General features: G+C 43.2%; 1 protein-coding gene across 3 annotated transcripts; it reads right to left on the bottom strand.

Annotated features, from left to right (window-relative positions):
• Nucleotides 1-1,351: 1,351 nt before the first annotated feature.
• slc25a48 (solute carrier family 25 member 48) lies at nucleotides 1,352-23,594 on the bottom strand. Of its 3 annotated transcripts, none has more exons than XM_080201461.1 (7): nucleotides 23,354-23,593; nucleotides 22,741-22,784; nucleotides 22,540-22,611; nucleotides 22,195-22,450; nucleotides 13,681-13,950; nucleotides 4,484-4,617; nucleotides 1,352-1,582 (listed from the first exon to the last, which is right to left on the bottom strand). In XM_080201461.1, exons 1-7 carry the CDS (start codon nucleotides 23,553-23,555, stop codon nucleotides 1,478-1,480), a joined length of 1,083 nt encoding a protein of 360 aa, XP_080057587.1. In that variant the 5' UTR covers nucleotides 23,556-23,593; the 3' UTR covers nucleotides 1,352-1,477. The 3 variants fall into 3 exon arrangements, with proteins under 3 accessions (XP_080057587.1, XP_080057589.1, XP_080057588.1); XM_080201462.1 differs by lacking the exon at nucleotides 1,352-1,582 and adding an exon at nucleotides 11,517-11,614 and having other exon boundaries at nucleotides 4,512-4,617; nucleotides 23,354-23,594; XM_080201463.1 differs by lacking the exon at nucleotides 13,681-13,950 and having other exon boundaries at nucleotides 23,354-23,594.
• Nucleotides 23,595-24,107: the final 513 nt, after the last annotated feature.

Below are 24,107 nucleotides of genomic sequence, written 5' to 3'. Positions count from 1 at the left end.
ATTGAATTAGCAAAGTAATACTCTCTACACAAATAATATTTACATCAGTAATGTAAAAGACAGATACATGGTATCTAATTTACACTGAAATAAAGTATTATAATCTGCAATAGATACATTTTATCAGCTGATAAAAGATGAGAGAAGACATGGTAAACTGGTAATAAAGAATGTTCTTACCTACTGCATATACAAAAGAATGTGGAAAACTCCTATCAATCTTAACACTGGCCAAGATCAATTCTACTTGAGTGCTGCATACTGGTTTGATTCACACTCCGTAACGCAGGCATATTTTACCATGAAGGCCATAAATAATATTATTTTCCTTTTTGCACTTTTTACAAGTGAGCCATTTAAAAAAAACACAAAAGCCAATACATTCAGACTGCAATCAGAAATCAGAATCCCAAAGAGGAAAAAGGACAAAATATTTTTTTCTCTCAGGTAAGGTGGGGGAGGAACCTAAACCCCCCGGGGATGCTGGCTGCAGACCAATAGACATGCACCCTGATCCTCAATATACTGTGTACAAGTTACTCAATATAAGGGAGAACTGTCAACACCCCCCACCACACAGACCCCATCTGATTATCACCCCGCCACAAACCCTCTCCACAGCTAACCCCTCCCACAGACACATTCCCAATTGCCACCCCCTCCCCCGCAAATGCCAGTCTCCTGATCCCTCCCCAGTGCCCCAATCACTGGCATCTGATTGTGCCCCTGCCTCGATCACCAGCCTCCTGATTATCCCTTCTCCAATCGCTGGCCCCACCACTAGCCCCCATACCCTGATGCAGAGTTCCTCCCTTCCCTCCCGTTTTATCAACCTCCTCCCTGCAATACCCGGTCTTGGTCTGTTCCCATCTGGTCCCCCTCCCCAGGAGATCCTGTCCCCTCAATCCCCACCCCACTGGCACTGCCTGGTGCCCAGTGGGCAGTGCCAGGGTTCCAGGCTCGTGGTTCCGTCCCTCCTGACCAGGGGTCTCAATGGTCTCCGGTCCTACCAGCACGGCCACCACGTCTGATCCCCATTGGTAGGGACCAGCTGTGATCCTCGGTGGTGAGGAACTCGACCGGTGAGGTCTGAAGACCAAGTGAGCCTGGACAATAGCATCCTGGGCTCGCTAAACAGATTTAAATCAGATCATGAAAATTAAAATCAGCCTCATACCTGTAAAAAGTGGCTTGGGAAGATTGCGACCCGCCCAACACAAAGCGCGATTCGGATTTTTTGACTCCTGTTGAAATTTCACTCCCCACTACTCTACTCAGCCGATGCAGCAGGACGGGAAATTGTGCCCATGTTGTTTAATGAAAAAATAATATAATTTAACCTTGTTAAAAACCAGGTTGAAAACCAGGAGCCAAGGACGAGTCAATCTTTATAAATTTTATCAACAATCGGTTGGGGCAAAGAACCATGCAACTGGCCAAATTTGCTTAACATCAAGTCAAAGTTAAACTTCTCTGCTTATTGACTTCGCAATGCTTTCAGAGCGAGTTCATATCCCAAAAACATGGCTGCGCTCATAGGGAATCCACGAATAGCATTCACAGCTGCTCCTTTAAAAAATACCTGATGAATAAAAGAAGGATTTTTAAGATCTTCCCTGCACAGTAACAGCTCGATGTACACTTCTGTTTTTATTTAGTTATTTTGTATGATGCAATTATTCCTTTCTCTAGTGATTGTAAAATCTCTAATTTCAGGCACACTGCCTGTTGCATATTGAGGCATGAAAAGACATGATGAGAGGTGTCCCCTCTGCTGATACATATCTATGTCAATGCACCTGGCGAATAAAAAATACCTTCTTGGGCTAATTCCTTAGCAGTTGGAAACTTATCATGCAGGGGGCCGCTGTCATGTTTATGAGCCTCAACTTCTTGCCCTTAACGTGTACTGTGGCACAGTGGCACAGTGGTTAGCACTGCTGCCTCACGGCACCAAGGACCATGTTTTCTCTGTGTCTACGTGGGTTTCCTCCAGGTTCTCTGGTTTCCTCCCACAGTCCGAAAGACATGCTGGTTAGATGCACTGGTCATGCTAAATTCGAACAGGTGCCAAAGTGCGGCGACTTGGGGATTTTCACAGTTACTTCATTGCAGTGTTAATGTAAGCCTACTTGTGATATTAATAAATCAACTTAAACTACTTATAAACAACATCATCTGAAAGCGATCGTTACTCAAGGCACTGAGCTATTTTCCCCTTTCCGAAGAAACATGATATTGCCAAGCTGGTACTTCTGATATTAACTCCTTAATGTGCAGATGCCAGCATTGGACTGGGGTAAACACAGTAAGAAGTCTCACAACACCAGGTTAAAGTCCAACAGATTTATTTGGTAGCAAGTGCCACTAACTTTCAGGGCTCTACTCACCTGACGAAAGGGCAGAGCCCCGAAAGCTAGTCGCATTTGCTACCAAATAAACCTGTTGGACTTTAACCTCATGCTGTGAGACTCCTTACTGTATCAGCTCCTTAACCCAGCAGAAAGATCCTATACTTACACAAGACAGACTGGTGTTATTTTCACTTAGTGACCTCTAACAAAAAGTTGACCCACACAATAACAAAATGAAAGTGACTGTTTGCAAACTCTTGTTTCTTTGCTTCAGAATTTCACTTGCAAGAGTTGTTGCTGGGTTAACAGAGCTGAGGATTATAATCTAAATTCTGCCTTAGTAGCTACACATTCACCATTTTAGTTGTTCTTTGCACGTTTTTAGTGCCTGCCAAGACGAGGGTTTTCAATGTTCGAGAATAAAACATTCTTGCATCCAATTTGCACACATCATCTGTTAGATGCAAGTCCTGTTACAATTGGTGCCACCGTACCTAATGTGTTTGAGGGATCAACCTGCATTAGAAGCAATTCAAGAGGCTTCACAAGGCTGATTCCTGGAATAAAGGGGTTTTCTTATGAGGAGAAATTGGGCCTATCCTCACTGGAGTTTAGAGGAATGAGAGGTGATCTTGCTCAAACAAATAGGATTCTGAGGGTGCTTGGCAGGATAATGTTGAGAGAATAAGTTAGATTTAAACACTCAACGGGGGTCTTTTCCACTGGTCAGAGAACATTGGGGAACCCTTGCCTTTTCCATGGGAAAGGCCCAGTGGTATTAAGTGTCCTTCAGGCACTTAAGTGGCCACCATTTGGCCTTCCGTGTATTCAGGACCTAGTGAAGATAGTCCCACTGGGCGACCGAGCACTGACAGCCAGAGGCTAGCAACTCCTCACTGTCATCAGTACCACTGGGAATAGTGGCAGCTGTTGGAAGTTCATCCAACAGAAGTTCAAGGTCATCAAGGGACCCCCAGGCCAAAGGTGCACAGTGGCTGTCATGGGTCATGGGTCAGAGGCAAGGGCAAAAAGGTACTCCCTCCCTTCATGATACTGGGTCCCTCGAGGGACTCCCCAACAAGGGGCACTGGCAAACCCAATAATACATTGGGGGAATCATTACGTGGGCATGTCTTGTAGACCCGAAAGAAGGGGGGAGCGATGCCAGGATCTGGGGGTGTTGGGCCAGGGGTTACCATCTTGGGGAGAGAGGAGGGTGTCCCTGATGGGTGTAAGAGGCTCCCAGCCCCTTCCTAACCGCCAACACCCCCTGCAGTGAAAGCTGCTGGGCTCCTCACTTTTCCCCCAAATTGCCCAGCTGGACAGAACATTGTGGTAGAAGCAGGATGAGGCCCTTAATTAATCACATCATGGCCTCATTAGACCTAAGGGCAGGGGGACCTGCCTGATGCATTGCCCACCCACCGTAATATGGAAGTAAGTTTGAGGGTGGGAGGATAGGCAGCTGGCAGGTCACCTCTATTTGCTGCTTTTAAATATGCCAGTGGGGCACATAAAGTTCACCCTTTATGCAGATAGTCAAAAACATCTCGTAGCAAGTTGAATAATGTTGTCTTTAAATAATGCTAGTGCATGTATGTGACGGGGGTGGTAGAGTGGGGGAGGGGGTTGCTGGTGGCAGTTGAATGCACGTTCAGTTATGTGTTTAAGATAAGGCATTAACAGGAGTGGCAAGGTGCAAAATAACAAGCAAGGCATCAAATCAAAGCTAGATTGGCATCATGATCTACCTACTCTGTACACTTCTGACACTTACACGGAATACCTATACCCTTGTTGCAGGTCTACCATAAATTGTCAGGAGTACACACACCCTACGCCCATTTTTCACCTCAACTGATTCCCAGAGCACTAACACTACACGGTTGAATTTTGGAGCCAATGAGGCTACACCACATGTAAGTTTTGCTGCACTTGATAGGGGAGCTCTTGATGACGCAGTGCAGAAGCACTTTTATCCTGAATCCACTTTGCGCTGTACCTGATCTAAGTATAATTATTTGAACTCCTCCACCTTAAAAAAAATCATACCAGGGTTTAACTTGTCTAAAATCCTTTTCACTCCAAAATATTCCTATTTTCTGTGCCTCCATTGGCAATTCACTTACATTCAGTCCTTCCTTTTGGTAGCTCTGTTGAATACAGTGCACTATCCCCTTGTATTTTGTCTCGCTGACTCCATCAGCTTGAAGGCGACTTTTGACAACATCCATGGGAGTCGCAGTACCCCATGAAATTGTTCCTAAAAGCACAAATTTGAACAGTCAATATTCAGCACAAACAAATCCTGCGCCAAAATGTAGTAATTCCTTATCACTGAACTGGAGGTGTATTCTATGGAGTATCTGCAAACAGTCACATGGTTGGTAGCTGATGATCATATACAGATGATGTAGCAAGATAGTCTCAAGGAGTTACGATTCTGTAAGTAAGCCACCCAGTTCAGCTAGAATCATATTTTTACTACATTCCCATGCTTATGTTTCCCTCTGGCTTTTGGAGCATAAAATATCTGGAACACAAGTTGAGTGGCTTCCACCACTACTGCTTTTCTGGCTGCCAGGAAAATGAGAGTGACTGAAAACTGGATGCCAAGTCCTTTGAGTCAGTAGGTCACAAAATAAGAAGCAAAGGTTTGGCAAGGATGGATCTGAAAACAAAAATCATAAAACCAACCAACAATATACCCACTTACATCACAACCACCATTCGGGGAGATGGGAATTGAAGAAAAATGAGGTGACGCTCCCTCTGACTGCTCTTATCTCCTTGCACAGAAAGGTTCGATCACCATTTGCCACTTACTCACAAGCCTCTTACTAGTTTTCAGTCTTGAGGGCATTTCTCTGCACTATCGGCCTGCACTATCAGCATACACCTTTCACCGTAGGGTTTTTTTTAAAATCAGGAGTGCTTCATTTTGTGGTTAATATCCTTTAAAACATAATGACATTTTAATACTTTGGTTTAGATACAATATCAGTTGTTTTGAAGATTGGCTCTAGAGTATCACCAGTGTAATATAATGATAAGAAGCAATGCTATCTCTGAAAGCCTTGTGGCATGTTCTGTATTTCTTCCACACCTATGTATAAATGCCAAATATTCCTGATGCACAACTCTCAAGCAGCCTTCCAGTTTTAGTTTTAACTTTTTGTGAACACCTGTTCATCAAAATATGCACAACTCATTCTACGTCAGCACAGAAATATAGGCCTAGATTCTCTTTCCAGTCTCACTAAAAGTGAATGATATAAGGGACCGAACTATCACTGCAGCTTTCACAAAGGATTCTCTGATTTTCTCCAGAAATCATCAATAGTCTCAATGCCCACCAAGGATTCTTAAACAATTGCTGCACATCGGAGTTTAAAAGAGTGAGGGGTGACTTGATTGAAGTATATAAAATACAAAATGATCTTGACAGGGTAGATGTGGAAAGGATGTTTCCTCTTGTGGGTGAGTCTAGAGCTAGGGGGCACAGTTTTAAAATGAGGATAGGGGTGAAGAGAACTTTTCTTTCAGAGGGTGTTTTGACTTTGGAACTTTCTTCTCAGAAGGGATGAAAGCAAAGTCATTGAATATTTTTACGACGGTGGTAGCATTTTTGTTTGGCAAGGGCATCAAAGGTTATCAGGCCAAAATGAAAATGTAGAGCTATCTTCTTGAATGGCAGAGTAGGCTCGAGGGGGTCCAATGGTGTGCTGCTCCAATTTTGTATGTTTGTAAATATCTCTAACTGCCACAAATAATTTTAAGAAATTGCACTTGAGCAGCTCCAGAAGTGGTGCTACTCCACTGACATTTTCCACTCTCCCTTTTCCTATGACAATGGCAAACCCCCCCTCCTCACCGAAGTCCCACACATTGCTTGGCAGGCTGGGTGGGAATGCAAGCAACAGTGAAGGAAAAATACCATGAGACTAACCCTGGGAAACGGCTGAATTGGGTGGAGGGCAAATCAGTTGGACAACATCATTAGCTGACAAGTGCCAGGATTCTCTGGCTATTCAGGCTGACAGGATCTTTTGTTCCCCTGAAAGTGCATTCCTGCTGTGGGTTTCCTGGCAGTTTGGAGTGTAATCAATGAAAAACCCCATGGTCAGCGACGGGAACAGAAGATTCTGCTGTTGGCAAACAGCACACCACCTCCTGCTGCTAGAAACACGCAGCAGGGAAGCCAGAGAACCCCCCTCAAGATTTCCATTAAGGAGGAATATCTAAGCCCCTCTTATTTCAGTAACATGTCTCATGCACCATGTGTTGTTTTTAATAAACATTCAAAAGCACCAGATTCCCCTAATACCTCAACTAAACCGTTGTTGCTGTAAAAGAGGAAATAAAGAACATTTGTGGTGGTTTTTACACAAAGGCTTGCAGAGCTAAAGGAAATCACACAGGCAAGGAAGAGTGCGGCCTTGCAGAAATCCGAAAGCAAGGGTAAGGATTTTTAAATTAGCAGTTGTCGGATGGGGAACTAGTGAAGGGCATCAAGCTAACGGGTGAATGAGATTTGGAGCAGGGAAAGATACCAACAGCACCGTTTTGGGTGAGCACAGATTTGGAAGGTGGGGATGGGAGCCTGCATTGGAATAGCAAAGCCGAGATGAGAAATAGAAGAGCACAAAGGATATGTCCTGGAGGCAACTGCAGATGTAATAAAATGTGATTGGGAACAGAAGCCATTGCAGATGATGCCCTGGCTACAATTAGATAACAGTGCAACTAAGCTCGCTCAGTTCCAACGAGCTGGATGACGGAGGAAGGGCATTGAAAGAGGAAGGTGTGGTCAACTGTGTCGAAACTTTAGAGAGGTCAAGAAGGATTGATTTATAGTCAGTCATAAGGACTTACATTTATTACAGAACAAAGGCTATTTCGATACGTGACAGGTCAGTAAACCCAGTGGGAGAGACTCAAACATGAAATTGTGGTAAAGATGGGCATATTTTGGAAGCGGGAATAAATTTGCCTGTACTTCCTCAGAAGACTAAGGAAATGTGGCATGTCAGCTACAACTCTCGCCAACTTTTACAGATGCACCATAGAAAGCATTCTTTCTGGTTGAATCGCAGTTTAGTATGGCTCCTGCTCTGTCCAAGATCACAAGGAACTACAAAGTGAACATAGCCCAACCCATCACGCAAACAAGCCTCCCATCCATTACTCTGTCTACACTTCCCACTGCCTCGGCAAACAGCCAGCATAATTAAGGATCCCACGCACCCTGGACACAGTCTCTTCCACCTTCTCTCTTCCACTTTCTTCCATCAAGAAAAAGATACAAAAGTCTGAGATCACGTACCACCTGACTCAAGAACACCTTCTTCCCTTCTGCCATTAGACTTTTGAATGGACTTATCTCACATTAAGTTGATCTTTCTCTACATCCTAGCTATGACTGTAACACTACACGCTTTCTGCACGCTTTCATTTTCTTCTCTATGAATGGTATGATTTGTCTGTATAGCGCACAAGAAACAATACTTTACACTGTCTACTAATACAAGTGACAATAATAAATCAAATCAAATTCAAGGGCATTGGAGGCAGGTTGGAAACTGGACCATAGTTTGTAGGCACAAAGATATCAGGAGTAATCTTTTTAGAGACCATGTAAAGACAGCAGATTTGAAGGGAGACAGCAGCTGAAGAGAGGAACGGATGAACAAGAGCAGCTTGAGCCAGGGAAGGGAAGCTAAAGTGTCAATAGATTAATTGCAATAGGATCAAGGGAGCAGGAGGTTGACAATGTAAAGTTGGAAAAAGCATCAAAGGAGACGAGATCAAAGGAATCCAGAAAAAAGACCTCGGTTCAGGTCTCGGGCAACAGGAATTTCTGAGCAAGTTTGATTAAAAAGGCTGACATAAGGAGCCACATGGTAGAGGCAACTAAATGATGGTCTCAATCACAAACAGTTACAGCACAGGAAGTTATTCAGCCCAGTGTGTTTTGCTTTCTCTCTGAAAGAACAATTCACCTACTGCCATCCCCTTGTAGCCCTGCAGATTCTTCTTTTTCAGAAAGCAATCCATTTGAAACCTCCAATTGGACCTGCCTTCACAACTCTCAAGCTGTGCATCCCAGATCCTAACCATTCACTGAGTGAAAAAGGTTCTCCTAACATCACCATTTCTTTTTTTCCAATCACCTTAAATCTGTGTCCTCTGCTTCTCAATCCTTCCATCAATTGCAATTCTTTCTCCCTACCTACTCTGCCCAGACTCTTGAATACCTTCTCCTCTCAAGCTTCTCCTCTCCAAGGAAAATAGATTGGAGAAGTTGAGACTATCTTCGTAGCTGAAGCTTTTCATCCTTGTAACCATTATTATCAATCTTTCCTGCACCAATCTCTAAGGTCTCAATATCTTTCCCAAAGTACAGCACCCAGGACTGGATATAATACACAAGTTGTTGCCAGAGCAATGTTTGATACAAGTTTACCATAACCTCATTGTTCTTGTACTCTATATTCCAATTAATAAGCCTAGAATATGTAATAAAGCTGTATGCTTTATTAATCATTTTGATTTATGCATATATACACCCATCTCCCTCTGCTTCTGTGCTCCTGTTAAGACTTGTACTCTTTATATTGCCTGTTCATCTTTTTACTTAGACAAAACACTTCATACTTCTCTGCTATTTCATCTATTTGTCTGTCCGTTTTATCAACTTGACTGTGTTCCTTTGAAGTACTACACTACCATCTTCAAAATTCACAATACTTCCAAGTTCTGTATTGTGGTGTTAATGTACCTTTAAGAGAATTTTTTAAAATCGTGTTCTCTGCTGTTGTAAGCAGACCTTTCAGTTTTTTTTGTCATTGTTGCCAAATTGTCTGTAGGAGTCCTTTTATTGCTCCTTCAGTGGTTTAAATGGGGTTTGTTTATTTTTACTTTAAAAATTTTAAAAAAAGCCTCTGTAAGTAAGCCTCAATAGTGTCAACAGTCTAGTCACACATTTGGGGCTTACAGCCAAGCCTGATCTAGATTTCCCATAAAAATAGGAAAAAAAAAACTGGAAATGCACAATGCATCAGTCAGATTGGTTAATGTTTGAAGTGAACTACAACGGGCTCAATCCAAACGTTAAGCTTTTTTTTATTTGTTCTTTACTCACTGTATTTGCTACATTTATTGTATATTTACGCCATTATGACCCCAACCTTGTTCAAATCCATATACATCTATTGAGCTCACTTGATAAGGATCAGTTTGAGAATCATGGAGCTTCTCGCTTTCCCTATGCATCAGTTGTGGCTCAGTTAGTGACACTCTTCTCCCTGACTCACAAGAATCTGGGTTCAAGTCCGACACTTGGGCTTGAGTACAAAAATCAAGATTGGTACACAAGCGCAAGGCTGAGAGTGGGCTATGTTGTTGGAGGTTCTGTTTGCTCAATTTGATTTTAAATTGAGACCCCACCACTGCCTTCCCCCCCCGCCCCCCCACATTTGCTCAGGTGGATGTTAACGATCCCGTAGTGCTAGTCCGAAGATGAGAAGGGGTCTCCTGGTTAATATTTACACTTCAATCAAAATCAAAGCACATTATCCGGTCATTGTCACATTATTGTTTGTGGCAGTGTCAGGTGTCCAAATTAGCTACCAATATTTCGACAACAGTGATCAGTTCAGAAGCATTTCATTGGCTGTAAAATGCTCGTTTGCACCTGGTGGTTGCGAAATGCAAGTCTCTTTCTTACCCCTGATCTTGGGAGGATGAGACCAATTGCGAACGCAGTATTGCCACCCTAGCTGATGAGTTACTCTAATCTAGACCAGCAATTGAATCAGATACCTTTCTTTTCTGCCAGGATCGGTGAGGTTGTCATGAAAATAATGATGTTCCCAACAAAAAGAAAACAAGCTATCTGCTATATGAGGATATCAACCTAGTGGGACCCAAAGGTGAAACGAACATCAATTTTCTAGAAACCTTAAGACTGAGAAGGCAAGATGGTGTAGGCTTATAGTCTATATGTGGAATAGAAATGCAGAAATGAGTAGAGTTTGCACATTCTTCCAGTGTCTCCGTGGGTTTCCTCCAGGTACTCCGGTTTCCTTTGACCAGTCCAAAGATGTGTGGGTTAGGTGAATTGACCATGCTAAATTGCCCTTTAGTGTCCGGAGGATTAGCCAGATAAATAGTGGATCTATGGGAATAGAACCTGGGTGGGATTGTTGTCAATGCAGGGCCAATGGGCCAAATGACACCTTCTGCACTGTCGGGTTTCTGTGATTCTATTCTAACTGGCACGAGGAAATGAAGAAGACAGAAACATCAAAGCAAACCATATTGTCAATTAGCTATCAATTTTACAGTTGAATATTTAGTAATAGAATATATGTAAGCATTCACAAATAGAACACATACAGTGTACAAAATTAACGAGTACTGTTAGTACTTTAAATACAAATGCACAATTTACTAATAAACATAGACACTTTAAATAATACACTGTATATAAAATATATTTGCATTATTTTATTCTACATCTATTTAATTTGTTTAAATTACATATTTTATAAAGGACTGGCTGCTGAGCTTTGGAAGGACTCCACCCAAAGTACCTCCATAGGATCACACGCAGCTATTGAAGAAGTGAATGATCAGCTACTACAGATTCATCCTCACAGGACCGAAGAGGGTTCTCATTGGGTTTAACACAGAATTGGGAGGAGGAGGATTGTTTATTTCTTGCAGGTCCTAAACAATTGAACTGCAGTGCCAATCTGTAACGAGCAAGATCGTGCGTCACAAAACACATCGTGCAACAACACAAGAGGCCTTCCGGACCATTTTGCTGTTATCACCTGTTTTGAGAGAGCTATCCAATTCGTCCCACTGCCCTGCCCTTTTGTTGTCACTGTGCACTCGGGTGTCACCAGACTGCTCAGCAACATAGATGTTTTAAATGATCTTACATAGAAGGAAAATGTCCTTCTCTCGTGAGCCATGTGTGCTGGAAGTGTGGCTAAATACTCTGAGGTTTTTGACAAAGGTTTTTGGCATGCATAACATTAGCAAGAGATGTCCCTGTGGAGGAGCTGCCACAGATGTGAAGTCCTATGCAAGCTCAACAGCACATTGCAAGATCTGGACCCCAGATCCCTTGTCCCTTCTAGAGCTGCTCACCCCTCACCAGGCACCTCATCATCATCCTCCCTTTTCCTCCTCTGAGGCAGTGATGGGTTTTGGATGCGAGTCTGAGGAACTGGATTTGGAGGAACCATCTGTAGTGACATGAAAGAGTATTTTCACTAACTGGCCATCCGGGAACTCCAGATTTTTTTTAATTGACTGTTTCAGAAGAGAATCAAAAAAATTATTTTCTTCAAGCATAGTAAATGAGTATAGACAGAGGACAATATAAGTGAATGATTTCAAGACATTCTGGAATATAAAAGACAGTGTGTGATCCTCATTGTGATACTATTCTTTGTAAGTTATAAGTAAGAACATATATAAAATGTGCACCAAGAATTCGCTGGCTCCCTCACCTAGAATGTAAAAACGTTTAGTTAGCATGTTTTATAGCTATTATTTGGGGATCAACATTGCGATCTTGCTCCTCCCTTGTAAAAACAATATTTTTTAAAAGCTGTGTGCAAATTTTAACAAACATACATTCTGTCAATAATACACTTCCTGGAGAATGTAATAATGACAAAATGTCAACATTAAATCGATGTTAAAATTGGATGTTATTTGTGTAGATAGGAGAGTCGTGTATAATTCCCAGCACTGTTTATTTACGTTTCTTATCATGACAGCTAAGGGTTTTTAATTGGTCTCTGCTTTGTTTCCAAAATAAGGATGTTTGATATTGATATACTAACTAAATTGAAGACAGGGTCATATTTTAAATGTGATCTTATGTATAGTTTGTTGTGCTTCTATTGTTCTTCTTTGTCTTCGACCGTAAGAAAACTATGAGCAGTGATCATTTTCACTCATTGTAACGAAATAACATTAAGGTTTGTCTAGATGCCTTAATTCATCGCTGGTGGTAACTAAAATGCCTTTCATTGGAAATACAGTATCACTCACCAGGAAATATACTTAGTTACCATTCAAAAAATGTCCAAAATGTTATTATGTCTATTGTGGTCTGAGGGTCTGCTCAAAAAAGGTCTCCAGTGGTATACCGACTTCTACTCCTGGACTGAAATAGAGCAAGAGCAACCTTGTTCTCAGTCTCTGATGATTGTGCTCTTGAGCTGACTGTTATAAGGTATGCAGGGGAGGCCAATACTTGTACCTCCCACAGAGTGATGTATTGGATACTTATAAATCCAGACTGTTTTAATGTATTGTTAATTACAATCAATCTGCAACAGCAAGGATGCTACTTCGTTTGTCACTGTATATGCTACAACGCAAAGGTATAAATAAGTGAATGGTTACAATTTTACAGCTTTGGGTATTGAATGGAGAGTTCTAATTTTATGGAATTTGAGATTAGCTGAAATGTGACAGTTGCATATGTCAATCTTGTTGTCGACAGCTGTGTACTGCCTGAGATGCATCTATGAATAGCTGAAAAAACCCAACAAAGACTGATTGCTTACAGTGTAAACGCTAGACAGGGCTTGGGACTGGCTGACCTGTGGACCTCTTTCCACTCTTGAAGTGAAAAAATGGATTACTCAATTATGGTAATAGAAACAAACTGGTTTAACATGGTATCCTTTCAATGTTAATCTGTTGATCCAAAGATAACACAAAATGGCAAGAATGAAGGTAAAATGCCCTTAGGGCTTCCCTTGATTAGCAGCCGTAACTTTGGTTGATGATTTGTGTAAACACCAAAGAAGCGTAGTCAACAATGTTTACTCTGCGGCACAGTAACTTCATTGCAGTGTTAATGTAAGTCTACTTATGCACTAATAAATAAACTTCAAACTTTAAGTTTCTGCTGAAGTTATGGATATGATCTGGAGAACCCCCCATGCAGAAACTAAGGGTAAAAGTATGCCTCTTAAATCACTTGGGGACGGCAGAGATTAAATGAGTTTGATAGTCTCAATCCATTCCCTTGCAGGTGTGAGCTCACAGGATAAAACATCCTGTTCTTTAGAAATAACCTAGAATTCTCACTGAAAGGGACCAGGTGTTGCAACTGAAAACTGGCACAGCAGCAAAGTTTTGTTCTGAATTTAGTAGCACACCAAGTGACGTATCTGGCAATGATCCATCAAGGAAGCCAGCAGGCTGCATGTTCATCTTTGTTCTCGAAAGTTTCAATAGCTGGAAAGAAAGTATTGCACATATTTTCTTAAATTCAAAGAACTCTTACCTGCCACACCACCAGCCAGCCACACGCAAAATAGATTGGGTGCTGTGCTCCCCACGGGTGTCATCCAATCACACAGCAACATGTAAGGAACAAAGTACAAACAATATCCTGGGACATCTCTGAGGTACATGGCTCCGACACCTCGGTACAGTCCAACAATGCCTTCGTTCCGCAGTATCCTGCTAACGCAGTGCACAGGCCCCCTGTACAGAGGCTGATCATTCAGTGCAAGTGAGTGAATGGCACTAGCACCAACCAAGTTTAATTTAGCTGTAGAAGTGTAAAAAAGATTTAGCAACTCTTGAATGTGGTTGATGTTCCAAAACAAATCAGTTCTGTTTTAACTGCAAGTGAAAGGCTGCATTACATTCCTAGAATAAGAAATATGACAAAAGAAAAATCAAGGTATAGGAACTTTAGTGTCAATGACAACATTCCACCCAATCTAATTATTACCATAAGATTATTGGAAATGCTTAACATTTGGATAGCCTAGCTACCTGGAGCTATAACTACATAGTGAGGAAAATTTAGAAAGAGCTCACACAAGAATCAATGATGGAACTCAGCTTTGTCAGGAAGAAATAAAACAGGGGCTAGAATGGATATACTAAAAGAGGATTGACTCAAAATTCAAAGGCAAAGGAGCCACAAACTGTGATTGCATGATGCCATTGTTTATTTTCCTCACCCTCAGAAGTGGTTGCCACTAATGCAGGTAAGAGATAGAGGCAGGAAGCCTCAGGAGTGAGATGGCCCTCTTTATGCTTATAGCATATCTGCAGTAAAAACCGGCCATGTCTGCCAGCATGAAGGGGAATCCCACATCTGTCTGTGGTCATTCGTAAACTGTGGCTGTGGGTGGGGATTTCCTTCATAAAGGAAGCCGGATTGCTGTCTCCCCTTGTCTGGCATCTGGAGGATGCCTCTATCCCCCCCAATGGAGTTTGGAAGAGGGGGAGTGCAAGTCAACTTCAAAATTCCACTTGGAAATGAGAGAGGGGTCTTAATTTGATCTCTTATTATGTCAAATCAATATTTGGAACTGGCATGTTCCAAAATGACCCGCAAGCCAAAACACAAACAGGCAAACAGGCACGGTGGGGGGTGTTATGGTTGGCAGGATTCTCTAGCCATTCATGCAAGCCGATTCTCCCGTCCGGCTGCAATGAATGAAGATTTGGCTGAGTTCCAAATTTTCCATTCTCTCTGGCAGTGGCGGCAGGGTGTGAACAGCTAGAGAATTCTGGCCAGGGTCGGCCTGCGTCAGGAAATTGCTGGCCTACTTGCTTCTGGTCCCACCTCCTCCTGTGATCAACAACTCTACTCATTAACCCTATTGTTTTCCCCACAGGTGCTGCCTTACCTTCTGAGTATTTTCAGCATTTTCTATTTTATTATCGTAAGGAAGTTCCAATTGTGTACAGGAAAATATTCATTTTTAAGTATTTGGAAGGGCTAAAGTAGTCCTTAGCCCCACTCAAAGAAATTATGGTAAGCTACAATTCAAGTAAATTCTATTTTTACGGGTTGTATTTTGACTTTTTATATAACCAGGTAATGCAGAATTGTATGAATTACCTTGTGGAAGGATAAGAGAAAGGTATAAAAATTGGTTGCTGGAATGAATATTTAGATTCATAAATACCAAAGATACTTAGCTTAGAACTACAACACATTTGAACCCAACAAGCCATTATTAATTCTGATTGTAAGCACTATCTTTAAAATATATGTTTAAATTCATGTGCTGTATTTTTAATATAGTTATGATACCTGATGTTCAAGGTGTTTGATTAAACTTATTGATTTGTGAAGTTATGAATAAGAATCTGTTCCCTTTCAGGCCAATAAGCTTTCATCAGAACTGGAAAATGTTCAAGGCAAGAACTGGAAATGGTAATGATATAGTCAATGCTGTTGTGGAAAAAGGGGTGCAGGAAAGGACCTGAGTAGGATGGACTAAAGAATATTCCATTTTTCTCACAAAAAGACAGGCACAGCTGGGACCCCAATTTGGAGGAAGGAAATGTGGATTAAATAAATTTTTCAATGTGAGAGCAGGTTCTGCCTTGCTGTTGTGGAAGACAGAATCATAAAATCTCTCTAGTGCAGAAGACGCCATTCAGCCCATTGAATCTGCACTGACTTTCTAACAGCATATCTTACTCAGGCCCTCTGTCCCATCCTATCCCTCTTACCCCACACATGGCTAATCTATCTAACCTACACATCTAATGGCAACTTAGCATGGTCAATCCACCCAAACAGCACATCTTTAGACGTGTGGGAGGAAACCACAGCACCCGGAGGAAACCCACGCAGGTGGGGAAATTGCTGGGCCTCTATTCAATGAAGAGTCACAAAGCCCCAAGCTGGACTTAGTGGGGGAAGGAGTTGCAGAGGTGCTCTGGAGATCTGTGGGGAATGCATTCTGCTTTTCATCAGACTACAACTTGGACAGCAGATGAAATCAAACATTGTCACATAAATTTCCAGTACCTGCAATTTACAGCAGAAGTAAATCAGGAATGCCTGTTGGTATTTTCATTCTCTGAATGAAAAAAGGCACTAAACCCAACTAGAGTACTCCCATCAGACTGAGGACAACTAAATAGACACTTATCCACTGAACTATCCAGTTGTTATTTTAATATTTCAGAAAAATTGATTTGCTTAGGGCAGATGGATGAATTGAGAAAACATTTAAATTACATCTGTTGTGCCAGTTTTTGTTTTCAAATTCCTTCAAGTTACATTAACCTCCAAAATCAAAACTGTCTTCAACTTGTTCTTTTTTCCCTCAATCCTGCATTGAATAAAATGAATAAAATCTCAGGGTGTAGGGGGTAACAGATTGGCCAACTCACAAAGTTGGTATAAATGGGTCTTTTTCTGGTTAGCAAGATGAGACAGGTGGGTCTGCTGCAGGGATTAGTGGTGGGGCTTCAACATTTTACAATTTACATAAAATGACTTGGATGAAAGGACTGAAGGTATGGTTACTAAATTTGCTGACAACACAAAGGTTGGTAGGAAACTAAATTGTGAAGAAGATATAAGGAGTCTCAGGGACCTAGGTTAAGAGAGCGCACAAAAATCTGGCAAATGGGACCATAATGTAGGCAGAAGTGAAGTTGCCCATTTTTGCAGGAAGAATAAAAAAGGAATGAATTTGCAGAGCTCTGAGGTAGAGGGATTGGAGTATCCCAATGCATGAATCACAAAAGGCAGTACAGCAAGTAATTTGGAAAGATAATAAGATATAATAATTTGTGAAGGAACTTGATTACAAAAGTAGGAATATTATGCTTCAGATAAACAAAGTTTAATTATTTGTCACAAGTAGGTTTACATTAACATCGCAATAAAGTTACTGTGAAAATCCTCTATGTCGCCATACTCCGGTGCCTGTTTGGGTACACCGAGGGACAATTTAGCATGGCCAATGCACCTAGCCAGTATATCTTTTGGACTGAGAGAGGAAACTGGAACATCCAGAGGAAACCCATGCGGACATGGGAAGAACATGCAAACAGTGACCCAACTTGGCAACTGAACCTGGCTCCCTGGAGCTGTGAGACAGTAGTGCTAACCACTGTGCTGCCCAGATGTACAGGGCATTGGTGAAACCTCATCTGGAGTACTGTGTACAGTATTGGTCTCCTTATTTAAGGAAAAATGTAACTATTTAGAAGCAGTTCAGAGAAGGTTTACTGGACTAATACCAAGAATGGGTGAGTTGTCTTATGAGGAAAGATTGGAGAGGTTAGGTTTGAATCCACTAGAGTTTAAAAGAGTAAGTGGCAACTTGATCGAAACCTTTGGGAAACTGATGTGTCTTGACAGAGTGGATATTTCCAATTATCAGAGAAACTAGAACTAGGGGGTCACTGGTTAAAAAGGGATCAGTCATTTCAGACAGAGTTGAGGAGCAATATTTTTTCTTAGAGGATTGAGACTTTCTAAAAATCTTTTCCTCAAAAGGCAGTGGGAATAGTGTCTGAATTTTTATAAGGTGGAGCTAGGTAGATTTTTAAGGGATGTCAGGAACATCGAGACCTGGTGGTATGCAAATATTTGAAGGTACAGAATAACTCAAGGAGAATGTTAAAAAAGCATGTGGGATCCTTGGCTTTATGAATAGAGGAATAGAACACAAATGAAAATAAGTTCTGCTAAACTTTTATGAAAAATAAACTCAGATTAGGTCTAAGCTGGAGTTTTTTTAATTCATTTGTGAGACATGGGCATTGCTAGCTGGCCAGTATGTATTGCCCATCCCTAGTTACCCTTGAGAAGGTGTTGGTGAGCTGCCTTTTTGAATTGCTGCAGTCAAGGCTCTGTGGGTTGACTCACAATGCTGTTAGGGAAGGAATTCCAGGATTTTGACCCAGTGACTGTAAAAGAATGGCAATATAGTTCCAAGTCAGGATGGTGAGTGGCTTGGAGGGGAACTTGCAGGTGGTGTTCCCATTTATCTGCTGCCCTTGTCCTTCCAGATAGAAGTGGTTGTGGGTTTGGAAGGTGCTGTCTAAGGACCTTTGGTGAATTGTGTTCAATTATGAGCACTACACTTTAGAAAAGATGTCATTGCACTGCAGTGGATGCAGAATACTTTTACTAGAATGCTTCCAGGGATTCATTATTTCAATGAACCGAGAGACTAGTTCTTAACTAAAAGAATGTGAAGTGGAAATTTGATAGAGATGTTAAAAATTATGCACGATTTCAATAAAGAAAAGGAGAAATTGTACCTAGTGGCAGAACAGCCAGTAACCAGAGAACACAGAGAACACAGATTTAAGATAACTGGCAAACAAACCAGAGGTGACATGAGAAAAAATGTTAATACAGGGAAATATGGGCTGGAATTTTACAAGAATGATTTTAAGTGTTCAACTGGCTGAAAATTGGGGATTCGCAGATCTGTTCTTTGGAAGAGTTTTTATTCCAAATTACTCTCAATCATGGGTCCCACACCGCCCAAAAATATAGACCCCACCGCCCAGACTGATTCCGCCCCCCCACCACCACCACCACCAATCGCTTGCAGAGTGGCAGCAGGCCCACCCACCCTCCACCAATCACAGGCAATGTGAGCAGTGAGCCCTCTCCCTCATCCCAACAATTGCCGCCCACCCCTTTCCTCATCACAGGCAATGTGGCAGCAGGCTCCTCCTCCCTCCCCAAATGGGCCACCCAGCCAGTTCCTGCCTCTCTGGTCCCTGCCCCTTCCAGGCATGGCCCTATTGGCCCAGCTCCCTGGCACTGCCTGGTGGACATTGCCAAGGTGCCAGGCTGATGCCAAGGGGGAAAGCTAGTACAGCCAGGCTGGCAGTGCCCAAGGGGCAAGCCAATTCTTGCCCTTGGCTTGCCCAGGGGGTCTCAATGGCCTCCGGTTCTACTGGCGAGGGCAAAGTGACTGCTCTCCGTTTATGAGGTGCAGGTGTTTTCCTCATTGGGGAGAACCTCTCCCAGTGAGGCCATAATGGCAAGCGATCCTGGACAATTGAGCACCAGACTCGCTAAACAAATGTAAAACACTATTTTAATAAATTTAAATAAGTTATTCAGCCTCTCTCTGGAAATACAGTGCCGGTAAGATCACAAGAGATGAGAAATCGGGCAAGATCTTGATTTCTCGGCTCTCATGCGATTGTACCGGCTCACACGGCCCGCCGGTAAAATTGCAACAGTGATGTTCAGGAATACACTGCCTAAAAGAATGGTGGATGTAGATTCAATGTATCTTCAAACCCTATAAAAGGCTGTGAACGTAGCCCAGTCCATCACACAAACTGGCCTCCCACCCACTGACTCTGTCTAAACTTCCTGCTGCCTTGGATAAGCAGCCAGCATAATCAAGGACCTTACGCTCCCTGGGCATACTCTCTTCCACCTTCTTCCATTGGGAAAAAGATACAAAAGTCTGACATCACATACCAGTCAACTCAAGAACTTTTGAATCGACCTGCCATATATTAAGCTGATCTTTCTCTTCACCCTACCTGTATCTGCAACACTATATTCTTCGCCCTCTCCTTTCCTTCTCCCCTATGTACTTTATGAATGATATGTTTTGTCTGTATAGCATTCAAGAAGCAATACTTTTCATTGTATCCAAATACATGTGACAATAAATCAATCGAATAATAATTTTAAAAAGGAAATTCGATAAGTAGTTGAAAAGGAAAATATTGGGGAAAGTGCAGGGGAGTGTGACTTGTTAAGATAGCTCTACCATTCTTGTTAGGAAGCTGAACCATTCCATGATTCTAAACAAGTCACCCCAAAGATCAAGGAGTAACTACCACCAGCAGTGACACATTGACAGTGGGATGGCATTATCGTAGAATCATTGAATCGCTGTAATGCGGAAGCAGGCCATTCAGCCCATTGAATCTGCACCAACACTGCAACTGAATATCCTTGTAACCCCAAGTATATACCTCGCTAATCCCCCAAACACACACATCCTGGGACACTAAGGGGCAATTCAGCATGGCAATCACCCTAACCTGAACATCTTTGGAATGTGGGTGGAAAGCAGGGCACCCAGTGGAGAATGTGCAAACATCACGCGACACAGGCAATCACCCAAGATGGAACTGAGCCCAGGTCCCTGGTGCTCGGAGGCAACAGAGCTAACCGTTGTGCCACCTGAGTGAAGAAATATTGCTAGCAGGAAGCAGGGAAGGACGCCACAATTTGGGAAGGAGTTGAGGAAACCCTGTGCATTGTTGATGAAGTAACCTGCTGAAAAATTCTGATATGAAAATCGGCTCTTAAATTATGTGTAAGGAAATACACATTTAACTTGCGAGGAATGTCTTAGCTGATGAAGAGATGAAAGCAAGGAGGGGGAATATGAGATGCCAAAAGCCAGTAAAACAATGGCATTATTTTATCTCAAACAAAATTGTTTAAACAAATTAGAAGTTAAAACACATACCGATTTGTGAACACAGATTTCAGCTGTCGATTTATCTAATTGTAGTCCAATAATTTCCATCTGGGTTATCACTAAAAATCAAGTTGAGGCCAAAGGCTAGGAAATTTTTCAAATACTTTTTAGTCCTATGGTTATATAATCAGTGTGATATGTATATGTAAATATAATTTTAAATTTGGACAGCAGAAATTATATTAGGGAATTGGAGCTGGCACAACTAAGATAGCAGGAAGTACAGCAACTCAGACAGAAATTGTGCAGATTTCTATCTTTTATAGATGCAGATAGATATCAAATCAGTATAGATAAAAAACAGAAAGAACTTCTGGCAGTTTCAGATAAGGTCAATAAAAAGAAAGCTATCCTATTAGCTAATCTTACCAAGCCTCGGAGTGAGAGGTTTACTGTTTTAGGCAACAGATGCAGGGGAATGTGAGAAGGAACATTTTTTTTTAAACACAGTGAATGATAACAATCTGGAGCTGGCAGTCTGCCAGAGTAGTGGAAACACACATCATCAATTTCTAAAGGGAACTGAATGGGCATTTGAAGGGAATAAACTTGCAGGGTGACAGGGACAGAATGGGGAACTGGAACAGACTGGACTACTCGACAGGGAAAAATGGGCTGGATGGGCCAAATGGCCTCCTCCAGTGCTGTAAGTGACTCAACAAATTTCAAACTGAGACCAGGCTATTACTGAGTGCCCTGTCCAATTTGAACCCAGCACTGGGATCAAAACAACAAATCAAGACTGCTGGAAACATTCAGCATGTCAGGCAGCACTTCAGAATACTACAGTGCAGGAGAGGCCCTTCAGCCCATCGAGTCTGCACCAACACATGAAAGGCCCTGACCTGTCCACCTAATTTCACTTGCCAGCACTTCGCCCATAGCCTTGAATGTTATGGCGTGCCAAGTACTCATCAAGGTACTTTTATAAAGGGTGTGAGGCATCCTGCCTCCACCCCACTCCCGGGCAGCACATTCTGGACTGTCACCACCCTCTGGGTAAAAAGGTTCTTCCTCAAATTCCTCCCTGAGCAGTGAAACTATGCAGAGAGGGAGACAGAGAGATCTGTGCTTTCTCTCCACTGATGTTGCCAGACCGGCTGAGTACTTCCAGAGTTCGCGGTGTTTTTTGCAAACCCCACTGGTGGGTTTGAATGTCTGGATAACACACACAGGAAGCTTCTGCAACAAAGAGTGAAAGCGGTGGCACAGTGGCCACTTCCGGTTAGCGCTACTGTCTCACAGCGCCGGGGACCCAGGTTCAATTCCAGCCTTGGGTCATTGTCTGTGTGGAGTTTGCACATTCTCCCCATGTCTGCGTGGGTTTCCTCCCAAAGATGTGCAGGTTAGGTTGATTGCTCATGCTAAAATGACTCCAGTGTCAGGAGGTTAGAAGGGCAAGTATGTGGGGTTATGGTGATAGGGGCTGAGTGAGATTGTGGTCAGTGCAGACTCTATGGGTCTCCCTCTGCACTGTAAGGATTCCAGGATCAATGAAGTCTCCGGGGGTGCTGCGGGGAGTTGGAGGAGGGGTCACTGAACCTTACCTGGCCTCACAGACTGAGTCTGCATTTGTAGTCTGATCTTGACTAAATCCACCGGGGCACCGATCCCCACCGTGAGCAACCCTACCACGGCGCTGGCAGCCGCCACATCGGAGAGAGCCGGACCTCGGTGCCCACTCTCACCGTAGCGATACTGGCAGATGAACCGCTGGGCGTTACCGTACACACCGAGTGCCACCGAGTTATACACAGCGATACTGGCCAGCGGGAAGGAGAGGCCTTTGAAGAAACCAGCCACCTAGCAATGGATTCGACAGCAATCAGACAACCTTCATTTTCACCCCCAGCACAAAAGAAAGGCCAATGAAGGAGGGAGGGCTTACTTACATGTTCGTTTTTGAGGATGGTCAGCACACACTGCACAGTGTTCTTGTACCCATGGCCGGCTTGCAAACGAGTCTGAAAATACAGGGAATAATGAACTCTGGTGATGGGGGAAAGAGGGGCGTCTCTCTGAGCCACTGAAGTTTTTAGCAGTTTTGCCCCGTGCCATTTTCACCGCGCTGAAATTGCCAAGTGGAAATTTACCTTCACCGTGTCGAGGGGGTGCCCCACGATCACACTCGCAGCACCTACCGCAGAGGGGACGGGGGGGGGGGGGGAGAGGATGTGAAAGAGAAAAAGCTGGTTAGAGTTACAGTAACCATGGAACACTCTTCCTAACATTGCAATGCTCAATGTCACGGCGATTAACAATTAAAAGCAGGCTCGGGTAGCTTTTGTTTTGATGCTGGTGGGGTGGGGGAGAGCGAACGCTTCCAAGCACATCATAACAGGTTTTTGGGAGAGAATTTGAGCTGTGTTACTGTACACCCCTGAGCCACACACTAGCCCTCAGTGGGGAGGGGGGCTGGGGGGGGGGGGGAGCTGAACCCAGCATAAGCTGGTTAAAGAGGGTACAAAGAGAGAGATGTAGCCTCTTTAAATTCAATCCTGAAGCCTTTTTTTTGTTAAAGGCTGGCTTATGCGCAATGTCAAATCAATGGCTTTAAACAAAAACAAAAGACACCCCGGTTTATGCGGAACGTCAAACCCAAAGGTAGAAACTTAACTTGAACACAAGCAAGTCTGAATTAAGGCTCCAGCTCAAGATTGGCTTTCTGGCTAACCAGACTGAAAGGGGGAAAGAGAGAAATATTACCTCCGACCCAACCGGCGATGAAATCGTCCAGCTGAACGTTCGTAGCCATTGGGAAGCCCTCCGATGTTGCAGCCTCCGCGCCCGGATCAGCACCGAAGCTGTAGCCCCCCCCAGCAGCACTCCCGAGGGGGAGATGGACGGAAACCAGCAGCAGCTTTTTCCGCACAGACCTGGCTCCGCCTCCAGCCGTGTGGAATAACATCTGGGCTGGATACCAGTGAGGAGCCGCTGCAATCCGCAGCTTCAGATCTTACCCAAATGTATTCCCTCCAAGGAGCCACCCCTCCCCACACCCTCCCCCTTTCCAGGGTAGGTTGATTGGCCATTAGGGTATTGTCCTTTAGGGTAAGCGAGACTAGCTGTTTATTTATTAGTGTCGCAAGTCGCCTTACATTTTAATGAAGTTGCTGTGAAAATCCCTTCGTCGCCCCACTCCGGCGTCCGTTCGGGTGCACTGCGGGAGAATTTAGCACGGCCAGTGCACCTTACCATCTTTCGGACCATGGGTGGAAACCGGAGCACCCAAAGGAAACCCACAGAGACACGGGGAGAATGTGCAAACTGCACGCAGACAGTGATCCAAGCCGGGAATCGAACCCGGGTCCCTGGAGCTGTGAAACAGCATTGCTAACCCCTATGCCACTGTACTGCCCACAGTCACACTGCAATGAAGTCATTGTGAAAATCCTCTAGTTTCCATAATCGGGAACCTGTTTGGGTACACTGAGAGAGAATTTAGCATGGCCAGTGCACC

Source organism: Carcharhinus amblyrhynchos, chromosome 13, assembly GCF_965287045.1.
Source record: "Carcharhinus amblyrhynchos chromosome 13, sCarAmb.v2.hapA, whole genome shotgun sequence".
NCBI lineage: Eukaryota > Metazoa > Chordata > Chondrichthyes > Carcharhiniformes > Carcharhinidae > Carcharhinus > Carcharhinus amblyrhynchos.
Note: the sequence above shows the minus strand (reverse complement) of the source record. Positions and strands in the feature narration are given on the sequence as shown.